Genomic DNA, 13176 nt, shown 5'->3' on the forward strand with positions numbered 1-13176 from the left:
TGAATATCTTATCAGTTTCAGTTTTTCCAACTGTATTAGAGGTCCTAACCAGTGCTGTAGAACCGGGAAAAGAAAATTTCAATATAACAATAGAAAAGAATAAAACAATTTATTTATGAATGATATGGTTATAGATTATTTTTTATTGCCTATGTAGAGAAGCAACTAATAGAATTAGTAATAAGAGTTTGACCAATAAAACTAGATAACAGCATTTTTTTTTCAGTTTAAGCATCTTTTTAAAAATTAATTTTAACTATTAGTTTCAGGTGTACAAAGTGTCATACATCTTTTGGGGGTCGTCTTCTTAAACATTTGGCAGTGAACAAAAGTAAACCTGCCATCTTCTGTTGAGACGGAGGGCTCTGCTCCCTCATATCACTAGGCCAGGTCTTAGTTGGGCACCGTGAGATCGCCTGCCAATCCCAGCTTTCCTCATGCTTGGAAACAGTGGGCGGTGGCATTTCATGTTGCTCTAGGTCGCTGGAATGTCATGGAATAGGTTTTCTGAATGTGCAGTTTCTTGTTTTCCAGAAGAACGTCACCGAGCAGGAGCATAAGCAGTCTCTGCAGCTCACTTTCCGCTCACTATGCACTTATTTTAGGTAAGTTTTTAATTCTTTTCAATTGTCCAATATCTCAAATCTTTGCAAAGTTATTTCCTTTAACTAGCCCTTCTTTCCGTGTGCTTTGGAGTAACCAGATACTTCCCTCTGCTCGTCCAAGTTTCTGGAGGGAGAGATCACCAGTCACAGGAGTGTCTGAAACAGTGGTGGAACAATCTTGTCAAGAGCTTCATGCAAGTCCCTGTCATTATAAGACAATTTAGAGTTGAACCCATTAAGGATCTCTTCGAACACTTCAATTTTGAAGTGATTTTTGAAGATAAAAACTGAATTTGAGGAGTTTGGGGTCCTGTACTGAAGTCTAAAACCCCATTACATTAAAACCCATCTGCAGAAGCACAGAATGGTAGTTTAGCAAAAGAAATGTGCCGGGAGGGCATGACTTAGAGATTTTTGCATGCTCTGACTACCAAAGAAGCTAATGGGCCTGGAGGTTGCATTATTGGAGGGGTAGACTCTTGAGGGAGGGAGGAAGTAAACTAATAGCCCAAGCTACTGTCTGCAAGTCACTCTACACTTAGTGTGGATGCCAGACTTAGAGGGCTCTATAAAATGTATTCAAGGATGACGAAGGAGGCCAGGGCTGTCATAGGAGGAATATTCGAAGACACTGAGAATGATTAGCCTGGTTGTCAAGTTAGCAGTCATGAGATGAGGTTGTATTTCCTATTGATGGTAAAGGTGATTTATTCACCAGATTTATTTCACGGGATCTCTTCTAAGGACTTGAGGATTTATGGGCCTGGGCTTACATAACGACATGTGGACAGACAGCGACACAGACCTGGCTGGGACCATGGCTTTTTTCCCGACCCCAACTCCTCCCTCACATCCCATAGGACTGACACTGAAATCTTGCTAGGTTCTTTTTTGGAACCTTTTAAGGTAAAAGGAGCATGAAAGTCCCCTTCCTGAAATAAGGTGTTGTGCTTCATTTGTGTTCTTTCAGTGACAAGGATCCAGGCGGCCTTCTCCTTCTCCCTGAGAAAGGTGACCTGGACAGCATGAACATTGGCGAAGTGCTGGCGGCCATGAGCACTCTCCTCTCGGTTGCTGCCCGCGAGGTAACTGATGGATGCTCCCTGTGCTTTTAGGAGCACGTGACACAGTAGTGGCTGCCCTCCCCTTTAGCCCTCATGTACAGTACGAAGGGAGCTTTGTCCTCGGGACCCTTAGAGTATAAAGGGTTCCCAGCCTGCCTTGGCTCCTAATCAGCCAGCTTCTGCAAATGACTGAGGGGACACTTTTGTGACAGGTTTTTCCCCACTCATCAGCGTTTTTGCGATTCATCCATATTGGTGCATGGGCACAGTATTCCCTGTGTGAATGTGCCACAATTTATTTATCCATTTTGCTTGGGAGGAATGGTTGGGTTTCCAGTAACTGCAATTATGTAGCAGTTATGATGTGAACATATGGTTCTTACGTGCAAGAGGTTATCCCTGGAGGTCAGGTGACTCCTCAGAGAAACTTCAGAGAATAGAGATGATGGTTAGAAAGCCATCAAGGGATGAAGAATTGTTTTTTAAAGTGGGAGAGATTTGACTGAAGGGACAGGGGAAGGAGCCGAAGAGAAAAGGTAATTGGTGGGGTAAGGTTCCTGCAGGGCAGAAGACCATTTGTAAATGGAGTAAACACCATTTGTAAAGGTTCTGAAAAGCTGAGGGCAAAAGGAGGTTTCATAATACTGTCTTTCTTAGTCACTTCTGGTTGAAAGCTCTTTGGTGACCATTTCCCCACTTCCTAGAATTTTTTTTGCCAGTGACAGCTGCTGTCTTAAAAAGTGCCCGTGGCTGTGTCCTGTGAATGGCCTTGTGATAACACTTCCGCTTTGTCTCCTCCCTGTAGTGTGAGCTGTTGATGCTGAGTGGGGCCCAAGGGGAGGTGGGCTCTGTGCTCTTCTCCCTGTTCTGGTCCGTCCAGGGCAGCCTGCTCTCCTGGTGCTACCTGCAGCTGAAGAGCTCGGACTCTGGAGCCAAAGACCTTGCCGTTGACCTTATTGAAAAATGTGAGTTTCTGAACAAAAGCCATGAAAACAGGTGTTTGGGTTTTGACTCTGTATGTACTCATTTCTTTAGAACCTCATTTATCGAGTGTGCATATGGCTTTCTTTTTTTGATACAAATCAGGTTTGTCTCTTTGCCCAAAGTTTCCTGTTTGAATGCGGTAATATGCCTGAGTACTTTTATTGTAGGGTTGCGTACACTCATACCGCACTCCTCAGTAGAGTCTGTCTTCATTGTTTTAATCAGGTCATCAAAAAGGAAAGTCTTAAAGTCTGAGGTATGTGAGCACGGCTGTGACCTTTGCTGATTGGTGAAAATACTCAGATTCATGTCCTGTAAAACTGCAAAAAATGATATGTAACTCAGCAGGTTCTGAGAAATCCTGTGTGCACAATTCAGTTCCATCAAACTGGGTTTCGGCAGCTATAACAAAAATGCTTACACTGTTGAACCTTGCCACGTAAAGCTTGTCCCACTGGATGGCGCACCTAATGATGGGCCCATTGTAAACAAACGGAAAGGAGAGACTGGCAGCGGAGCCAGTCAGCCATGTAACTTCACTAATGAAAGTGATATCTCCACCTCATTGAGAAGTAGCAAAGGCAAAGCAATATAATGAATCAGTCACTTTGAAAGTAATCTTTTACGGAGATTTGCAGCTTTCCACGCCCAGAGGAAAGCATTTATATGACATCTCATGGTCTCGTGGTCTTTCTGATGTGTGATTCTTTCCCCAGCTGTGCTCTTGATGATGACCAAGCAAGTGATATTTCTACCATATAAAATATTAATTATTTTCTTTATGTTTTGGTAGATGTGGAACAGTTTCTGGCAAGCATGAGAGTGATTTTGGAATCGCTTTTGGCACAGTATAGTGGGAAAACCATAGTAGAAAAATTATGTAATTCAGTGTTTTCAATGGCAGCTCGTCAACTGGTAAGACAAAGTGGCAGCCATTTGTAAAGGGCGGGAGGGGGTTGGTGACCTGCACCCCAGGCAGAGTCTGAGGTGGACGCTAAGTGCTTTGTTCCTCTCCCGTTAGGTAATCTTTCTGCTGGACTTCTGCACTTTAGACATTTCCCACTGCACACTCTTGAGAGAGTTCAGCACGCTCACGGAGCTGCTGAAGAAGCTGTGCAGTGACCCTGAGGGCGGATTGAATAAGGTAACTCGAGCTGGCACTGGGACCTGCTGTGTATCCGCTCTTAGGAGCAGTGTGACCATACTTAGGGACACACACTATGAGCAGTATAGATCTGCACAGATGAATTGCTTCTAGAAGGGCCCCTCTGTATTTTATCAATGGTTTTGCCAATGGGTAAATGCCAATCTGAGTTGATTTGGCGTGGTCAGCATTAGAAAGGAGACACAGAGGCAGCTGTGCACAGATTCATTTCATCATTTTATAGCACATGCGGTGATACAAGAACCATGTAAGTGAATAACCAGATTGAAGTCTAGAAGAGAAAATGTATGTTGCAAGGCAGATTAGAAGGGTGAGGATTTAAAAGGAGTTCTCCCTCACTTAACCTCACAGGGAACAAACTTTTTGCACTATCTTGTTTCAGTCTTGCAACAATTCTGTGGAAATAGAAAGGGAATATATTAAAAAGCCTATTTTAAAGCGGAAAAAAGCAAACACTGAAGAAAAAAAAAGGAGGGAGAAGAATGGATGGGCTCAGATTTGCCAAGGTCCCAAACAGGAATTTAGGGTCTTTATATTCCTAACTCTGTTTTTTCCACTGGAAATTCATGCTAGTAGTGATTTGTAAGAACTAGTTTTGTCATAGTTAGAAAGTAAAAGCTAATCACAGCGTTACGAGGGTGCAGAAAAAAACCACCTGTCTATCTGCTGACTGCTAAGTGTCTGTTGATCTGTAGGTGTAGATGGGAATATCAGGTCTGTTTTTAGCCTGTGGGATGATATGTGTAGGGATGTCGTTTGGAACACGGATGTCCCTACACTGATCATCATCAGATATAGGAACACAGTTTCCTGCGCGTGGCTGGATGTAAAGTGATGGCGACCTTTCTTTCTTGACTCATTTGTTTGCATAGCTGGATGTCGAGACTTGGCAACAGGAACGGCCAGTGGTGTTACATACGTGGACTAAGGAGTCTGCCCACAACTATGAAAATAATTGCCATGAGGTGTCTGTCTTTGTTAGCCCGGGGGCAACCTATTTTGAAGTGGAATTTGATGAACGATGTGAAACTGAGAAAAGGTAAGACTCACACATTCTTCTTTCCCAAAAAATAATGGATCAAAAATGAGAGAAGGAAAGTGATAGAGACTGTACTTTCACAGGTATGATTATCTGGAATTTACCGACACTAGAGGTGGGAAAACACGCTATGACACAAAAGTTGGCACCGATAAATGGCCCAAGGTGAGTGGCCTCAGAAAAAAGATAAAATGCCTACTTCTGCATCAGTTCTTCTCCTTTTGTCAGCCCTCAGGTGGTAATAGATGTATGATCTTTGAAGGGAAGCATTTACGTTATAGTTTGTAAAAGGAAGGGTTTATATCAGAGTTCAGCAAACTGCAACCTCTCACCTGTTTTGTAAATAAAGGTTTTTTGGAACACAGCCATTCCTATTGTTTGTGTATCTATAGCTGCCTTGGCACTGCAATGGCAGACTTGAGTAGTCGCAACAGAGACTGTATGGCCCAGAAAGTAGAATAATTTACCGTCTAGTTCTTCGTAGGAAAAGTTTGCCAACCCCTGGTTTATATCACATTGTCCATAGTCCTTAGCAAGAAGGGTCTGAGGGGTCCAGGAGGGTCCAGACCGTGGTGGTGAAAGCCGAGTCCACTTCACACTTACGTAGGTCTGCAGGATCTCTGGGGCTGGGAGGGTCGGTGCTGCTTCAGACTGTGAGCTTCCCTCTGCTGTCAGTGGTCTTGCGTGGGAGCAAAGGAGTGGGCGAGTGTGAGCTCTGGCTGAGAAGATGGGCTGATGGGCATCTGCGGTCTAGAAAACTGTCCATCGTTTCCTGCCACCTTTGCTTCTTTGTGTGATGCAGTTGTAAATTTTCTGTCTCAGTCACCCCGCTGTAATATTTCTCCTTCAGGAGTTTTGGTAGGGGGTGATAAGATATAATGGTGAGACTATAGACCAATTTTAAATTGAGATTGTTTGTGAATCATGAAGAACAAGCTTATTGCTGGCATGCTGCCTTCTCGAATCTGTTTGACCACATGACTTTTTTGTTTGTTTCTAGAAAGTGACCTTCAAGGCTGGTCCTCGGCTACAATTTCTCTTTCACTCTGACAGCAGTAACAATGAGTGGGGCTACAAATTCACCGTCACTGCCTACGGCCTGCCTGACGTTGCCGTGTCTTGGGGGCTGGATTTACAGCTCCTCGTTTCCCGACTGATGGGGCGCCTTGCTTCCCAGTGCATGGCTCTCAAGTCTGTCCATCGTAAGTGCACAGACTGTCCCTTCCCGCCTTGCGACAGCCATACTGAAGAGCAAGGTGGTACTCTGTCTCATTAGGCTGTCTCCACATAGTGGCAGAGCAGTGGTATTGCTAGAATTACCTTTCAGTTTCCTTTACACTAAACCAGAAGATAATGTCCACTTGACACTGGGGAGGGAGCTGGTTTTCAGCAGCGTTGTCATCCTTTTTTTTCGTAAGTGATCTTTGGTATACTCCAACAAGAAGGCAAAAATATAGAATATATTAATTGTATATCCTTTAACTATGTGGGTATTCACGTAAATATGTAAATATATGAATGTGAATTTTGTCTTAAAATGATTTCTTCAACTTTGTCACTAAATTCATCCAAGAAACAAGAATTATACTACAGAGTAAAACTCTCGTGTATTTTATTTCAATATCATCTTGAGTTTTTCTGATTTTAAAGTAAAATATCATAGAAAAATTGCATAATGTAGAAAAGCCATCCTTCATCCTAACACCCAGAGTTACTGTTGTTAACATTTTAATTTATTTCCACCTAGTCTTTTTTCTACGTCTATTCATAAACATAAATATGGGGGGTGTTTAATTATTATTTTTTACAAAATTTAAATTTACGAAAGTTGACATTTCCCCGTTAAACGTTCCTAAAGGGTTTCCTGTTATATCCTAGCGGTGAGTCACATTCTCTTTTCAGCGCACTATACGGGTTAGCCATTTCCGAGATTCCTTGTAGCTGAAGCTGTTCCACAGAATGGCAGTATTTCAGGACTTCCTTATGGTTTGGGTTCATCTGGGGTATGTTTTCATGAAGTTCACAAGTGCATTCTGGTAAAGGTGGGCGAATTCGCTCCAAGTCTTGATATTGACCAGGTTTTTAAAACCTTTTCTTCATTAGTTCAAAGACTCTCCGTGTATTAAGGAAAAAAATAGAGCTCTCTCTCATAAGCCTTCTTCTCTTTCCAGAGTTAGGAGGTAACATGGCAGTACCTCAGGCAAAAATGGCATTAGTCCTAAACTCCCCCTTGTGGAAACCCGTCTTCCGGCACCAAATAAGTCCAGAGTTGGCATCAGAAGCAAGCTGGCCCACTCATCCACACCAGGATAGTAAGGAGGTATTTACTCTTCTCTCGTCTTTCTATTTGGAATGGGAAGTGTTTACTAATGTTTGTTACTTTATAAACATTTGTGTTTATATCTAATCACCCCCACTAAGCTGTCAGCTCTTTAAAGGCAGAAACTATCTCTCGTTCATTTAGTGTCCCCTCTGTGTACCACAGGGGCCAGTGTGTAATGGGCATTGAAAAATATTGATTGGCTGGCTACTCAGTGAAATATAGTCGTTGCTCAGTAGATCTCTTTTGGTGGAGTTATTAAACAAACAAGTTGAATCTATTTCTGGTGCCCTGAGTCAAACTTGAGAGTAAATGATATATGCTGTACTTTTTGTTCTCCGTGAAATGGTAGCACATGGTATAAGCTTACGATACTTAAAAACTGAACAAGTTTGCCTGCTCTCTCTTTTTCATCTCTCCTTCCCTCTATCTCTGCTCTACTTCTTCTCTCCTCACCCCACCTCCAAGTTTTCAGTAGTTAATTGCTGAATCCAGGGACTTCCTCAGCGTCTCTTCTTCTTTACCTCTCTGTTAAATTTGGTTCCTTCAGACCCTCTCTTCTTTTGACTCCATGATAGTCCACTGTCTTCTCTTACATCTAACCACTCCATCAGCATCCTTTATTGACCTCTCTGATTTCTCCTCTAAACAGTAGGCTTAATTCAGGCTTTCTCCCCTTTCCCACAACCCACCAACACTTTTCCTTCTCTTCTCTCTTCCACTGTAACATCTGTGTGGATAATTCCTCAGTGTCAGTTTCCAGTCCTGTCTCTTCTCCCAGGCTCTGGTCATGGTCCTCCATCTTCCTGTTAGGCATTTCCATTTCAGTGTGTGGACTCCCTTTAACTCAGAAGTATAAAACCAGGATGCCCCACCCCCACCCCCTGCAACTGCTCTCTGCTGTTATCGTCATTGTTTGCCTAGGCACTGAGCCACTGTTGCCTAGCTTCACCTTTGCCCCACCTTATCCCCGCCTTTCCTATCCAGTCAGCTGCAAGCCCTATGGATTCTTCCTTGTGGTGTTCTTCTCTTTCCGTTCCCTCTGTCTCCGTCTTTCTCCAGGCCCTCATCTTGCACTTGCATTGTTACATTGCTACCTACCAAGTTTTTTTTGTTTTAATCACTGCATTATCTTGTCATTCCACTGCCAAGCACCATTAATGGCTCCCCATTGCCCACAGGGTGAAGTCTAGACTCCTCAGTGTGACAGTCAAGGCTCTCTACAGTCTCCTTTCACCTTACCTATCTGACTCTAGTTCCCACCACTCCCCAGCTGAGACTTCAGGCCAGGTCAGTCTCCCCACTGACTCGTAACTTCTGCTAATGGTTGTGTTCCTCAGGGCCAAACCTGCCCAGTCTTCACCATCCAGTCCAAAGCCCATGTTCTCCAGGAGGCTTTTCTTAAGTACTTTAACCTGCTAGGAACTCTCTCCTGTAAATTCTCAGCACTGGGTGTCCCATCTAGGCATTTGGCACTTCATAATCTTTTGCTTTATGGTGGTGCTAGTTTTAATGCTTTTAATGTTTTATTTATGTTTACCTTTTTTTTTTAATCCATATTTCTGTCTGGTCTCCCCAAAATAGATTTAATCTTCCTGAGAGTATGCACCATGTATTACGCTTCGGCTTTGGCCTAGTAGGTATTCAGTAAACGTTGCTTTTTGAATGACTGTCTTACACGTGATTTTTGTTATTGTTGTTCCCAGGTTAAGAACGTCCCTGATGATCCCTGCCACCATTTTCTTCTTGATTTTGCACAGTCAGACCCTGCCCAGAACCTCTGTGGGCCATACTCAGAACTTTTCAAAGGATTCATACAGGCATGTAGAAAACAGGCCCCAAAGACAGATATAGTTGCTGGTTCCACTATTGATCAAGCTGTGAACGCCACCTTTGCTGCTCTGGTGTATCGCACTCCAGACTTATATGAGAAGCTGCAAAAATATGGTAACTTATATTACAGGGCATATTTTTCATCTGAAGGCCAATTGCTAAGTTTTAAGAAAGCCTATCTTAAGTGCAAATTTTAAAATATTTTGAAATATAATCATATTTCTACAACTGTAGACCTCATCTTGTTAGTCCTACTTTGCCAGTCAAAAGATTCATGACCGATTTATAGTTAGCAGACTGGAATATATGACAAGTCGCCTAATTAGCAGATAATTTGTCTTATCCAAAATTCTAATGGAAAGCTGCCAAGAAGCTTAATGGAAAGAAGCCTTAGCTTAGGCTGTCGCCCCAACTCCAAAACTAGGAGTTGTGCAGCTTCAGGTTAATCGGACAGCTTTTCTGCACCTTAGCATGCTTCTCTGTGAAAGTTTAGATTTGATTAGCTCTAACATTCTAGGAAATTCCAATTAGCTCTAACATTCTAGGAAATTAAAACCTGAATTGATTAGGTAACTGAATGTGCCAATAACGGAGGAGGAAAATGTAGGTGTTAACTCTCTAGATTTGCAGCTTCTTTGTAGCATCATGCCTGCTTGGCTTCCTTTGTCGATAGCCTGCCCCCCACCATTCTTCTCCTCGTGTCCCCCAGGGACACCATCTCTGCGAATTTACTGTGTATGTGGCCTGCAGCCTAACAGGACCACAGGAGGGAGAGTCTCTCTCTAGTCGTAATTGGTCAGGAGAAAATCATTCCGAACCCTACTTAACGATGACGTATGGGTTTTCCCAAGCACTTTGGTAGAGTTTGTGTTCTTTCCATGGTGCAGAGGAAACAAGCTGGAACAAATGCTTCCTTTCATTAGAGTGGGAAATTGACTGTTGCTTATATTATTATTATTATTATCATTAGGATTAGTACCGATGTTATTAATATTGATATTATCACTGCTACCTTTATTGCTGAGTCCTTTGGATCTCATTGCAAAGTTTATTTCCTGATTTCTAAAACGTCTTGATTACTCCCTCAGTTCTTAATAGGATAAGAAGCTGCTCTAATACATAAAGCTACATCGAGGCATGAGTGCTTTATGGAAACAGCTGTCATATGGAAGACTGTAGCTCTGCTGGGGGGTGGGTTTTGAAAATAACTTCAGTACGTGTTTCATAATCAAATTGTAGTAAGAGAGCTGATTTGTTACCCGTGGGAACTTTCAGTGAGGGATAAAAGCCTTGTGGGTTAAAAGCTGAGAAACAGAAGGTCTCTGGCCAAGGGAGAGTTCCCCAACTTCTTTTCAAATCATGTTCAGATATTACATACCTGTCTGGTAGAGAAACACACAAATAAATCTGAGAATTAGAAGTATTTCACTAAATGTGGGCTATTTCGCAAATACCACTGTTGCTTGCAGGAGGCACACTTGGTCTCAGTCTTTCTGTCCCTGCCTTTCAGGGCTATTTGTGGGTTCTTCACTATTGAGCTATTTTGACAGTGGTCTCTGTATAGCTAATTTGTGTATTTTTGCCTAAAAATTGGTCACCTTTTTGGGTTAACAATGTATGGGAGGAGTTTTTCAACTAGCCTATAAGTTGCTTGAGAGCAGGGACCATGTCTGTTTTTGTCAATATTGTATTCCCAGTGCTTGATATAGGGCCTAGCACGTTCTAGGTGTGCAGAAAATACTCATTGCATCACACCTGGGTGCAACAGAGAGCTTCACACCTTCTAGACATATGTTATCCTTTGGTTTTCAGATGAAGGGAAGGGGCAGGCCTCATAGGTCTTTCTTTAAAAAAAATAAAACTACAACTTTTTTGTTATTTTTCAAATTATAAAAATAATACCCAGGGGTGTAAATGTCTAACTATTACATTGTTTTGTACACCTGAAACTAATAAAAAATAAAAATAATACCCATTCATGTAGAAACTTACAAAATACAGAAAAGTTTAAAATAATTGTCAACTATAATTCTCACCACTTTGAGAACACCTCTATTAACATTTTTCTGTATATCTACCTGGCCTTTTATCTAGGTATATTTGTGTGTGTGTGTGTGTGTGTGTATTATATATATACACATACACATCATGTTTTTATATGTTTTATATTATCTTTTAAAGTAAGATAATTTTGTTTATATTGTTTTATAACCAGTTTTTTTACTTAACATATACCATGAACTTTTTTCCATGTCAGTAATTATCTTTTACTCGCTTTTGATATTCTTTATTTTCCTTTTAATATTTTTTACATCCTACTTTTATATTTTTACTTGTCATATTTTACTCACTTCAATAGTATATCCATTTCAGGTGTTGTTCATTTGAAAAAAGTTAGTTTGCAGTAACACAGACAAGCCATGAAAGGCATTTGTGGCTTAATTGATTGTTTTTTTCCCCAAGTCTCTATTACCACGCGCAATGTGAGAGTGTTAGGGGAAGGACTTTTACTGTGGGTTAGGAGATTTAGAAGCTACTTTGTGTTTAATGTTGTAATAGTGAATTATGTTAACTGAGTGTAATCTCTTTGTCTCTCCTTTCCCCAGTAAATAGTGGGGGCAAGACAGCCCTGAGTGAGGAGTTTGCACAGGTGTATTCCTTGGCTGATGGGATTCGAATATGGATGGTAAGATTTTTTATTTATTTATTTATTTTTTTTGCATGCGATTTTTATGTATTTTGAATTTCCTCACCATGATATCATGGAATTAAGGTAAGTAGCTCTCTTCTCAAGAATATAATTTTAAGACTGTGTTCTTGAAAGTTTAGTGACATGAATGGATATAAAATAATTTACAACTCTTGAAATCATAATTTGGTGAGTGTTGAGAGTGTTCAGAGTAACCAGGGTTCAGTTGAGCCCCTTTCCCTGCTCAGTAACCCCAAAGGCCACTCTGTGGAACCTCTTCGCCTGGGAGGGAAAGCGTTGCTTTAGATACTGGGCAACCACTGACGGTTTTAGTCAGCAAGAGGCCTCTCTCCAAGGAAAGGCCTTTCTGCATTTTAGTAAAGTGGTTCTACAGCATCGTTTGTGACCGTAATGAACTGGAAGAACAAAATGCACATTGGTAGGAGAATGGACAAAACGAATGTGCATTATATTGTTTTGTAATACTGCAGTACAGTGTAAGATGGTAATACTGTTATTACAATGAAAATAAGGGAAGAGAGCTACGTGTATCAGCATGACTGGTGCTCATGAAATGAGCGAAAAATAGCAAGTTGTAGAAGAATGCATACGTATAGTGTTTCTTCTATAAGATTTAAACACAAACCAAATCTATATGTTACGTACATAAATATGTAGGAAAAATATACAGATACATGGAAATGACAAACACCAAAATCAGGAGAATTGTTGTTATTTCTTACACATGTAGATGAATACCTACACATCAGTATTATTTTTTATATATTTATAATCATCTTAAATATTGTATAGTAATTGGGGAAAAAATGTTATATAACTTAGTAAAGGATTGATAATGAGATTGAAATCAGGAGACTAATTGTGATAGTACAGTGAGGATGGCCTCTGCTACTTAGAAGATAAAATAATTAGACTTGGTGATTGATGTGAGTGGTGAACAAGAGGATGGGATTTAGGACCGGTCCATGTTCCTGGTTTGGGTAACTTGGTGGGTGGTGAAAGCATTGACCAGAATAGGAAAAATAGATAGATAGATGGAGACCAAAATGAACAGGATCTCTCAAAAGAAACTAAAAGGTATCCTCATCAGAATGGTAGGAAGAGAATCAAGTGTTGGCAGAGAAACCAAAGCAGTAGTAGCAGCTTAAGAAAAAGAGTGTCTGATAAAGTCAGCTACCACAGACAGTTCACATGAAAAGGATTTGGCAGTTGCCAAGGCACGTTGTGGATTATGCTTCTGGATGAGCAGAGGACAGCCTGCTAACGCTGGCCAGGATGCCAGCCTTCTTGCTGAGACTCTGGCCTCTCCCCATCACACATGGCCTTCTGCCGGCCAGTGGCATGCAGCCCACACTCTGACCACTGACTGCACTGGTGCCAGGACCACCACTGTCTGCCCGCAGTCTCACCATCACTTAGAGGTGTCCCCTCATTCAGGGTAGAATAGAGATCAGAT

At 41.5% G+C, this 13176-nt stretch overlaps 1 protein-coding gene across 2 annotated transcripts in view; it reads left to right on the top strand.

Moving 5' to 3' along the window:
• Nucleotides 1–13176, top strand: part of ZZEF1 (zinc finger ZZ-type and EF-hand domain containing 1) — a 101638-nt gene that overhangs the window by 43182 nt on the left and 45280 nt on the right. Inside the window, exons 17-27 of one of the 2 annotated variants that reach the window (XM_019743825.3) lie at nucleotides 535–605; nucleotides 1576–1690; nucleotides 2475–2634; nucleotides 3447–3568; nucleotides 3675–3797; nucleotides 4691–4857; nucleotides 4941–5022; nucleotides 5858–6059; nucleotides 7029–7177; nucleotides 8884–9124; nucleotides 11617–11696. In XM_019743825.3, coding sequence (XP_019599384.3) covers nucleotides 535–605; nucleotides 1576–1690; nucleotides 2475–2634; nucleotides 3447–3568; nucleotides 3675–3797; nucleotides 4691–4857; nucleotides 4941–5022; nucleotides 5858–6059; nucleotides 7029–7177; nucleotides 8884–9124; nucleotides 11617–11696 — 1512 coding nt within the window. The remainder of the gene's footprint in view (nucleotides 1–534; nucleotides 606–1575; nucleotides 1691–2474; nucleotides 2635–3446; nucleotides 3569–3674; nucleotides 3798–4690; nucleotides 4858–4940; nucleotides 5023–5857; nucleotides 6060–7028; nucleotides 7178–8883; nucleotides 9125–11616; nucleotides 11697–13176) is intronic. The other variant, XM_074319540.2, reaches the window with a different exon arrangement.

The sequence above is a fragment of the Rhinolophus sinicus genome, chromosome 12 (genome assembly GCF_057876585.1).
Source record: "Rhinolophus sinicus isolate RSI-liver-muscle chromosome 12, RSI-T2T, whole genome shotgun sequence".
Lineage (NCBI taxonomy): Eukaryota > Metazoa > Chordata > Mammalia > Chiroptera > Rhinolophidae > Rhinolophus > Rhinolophus sinicus.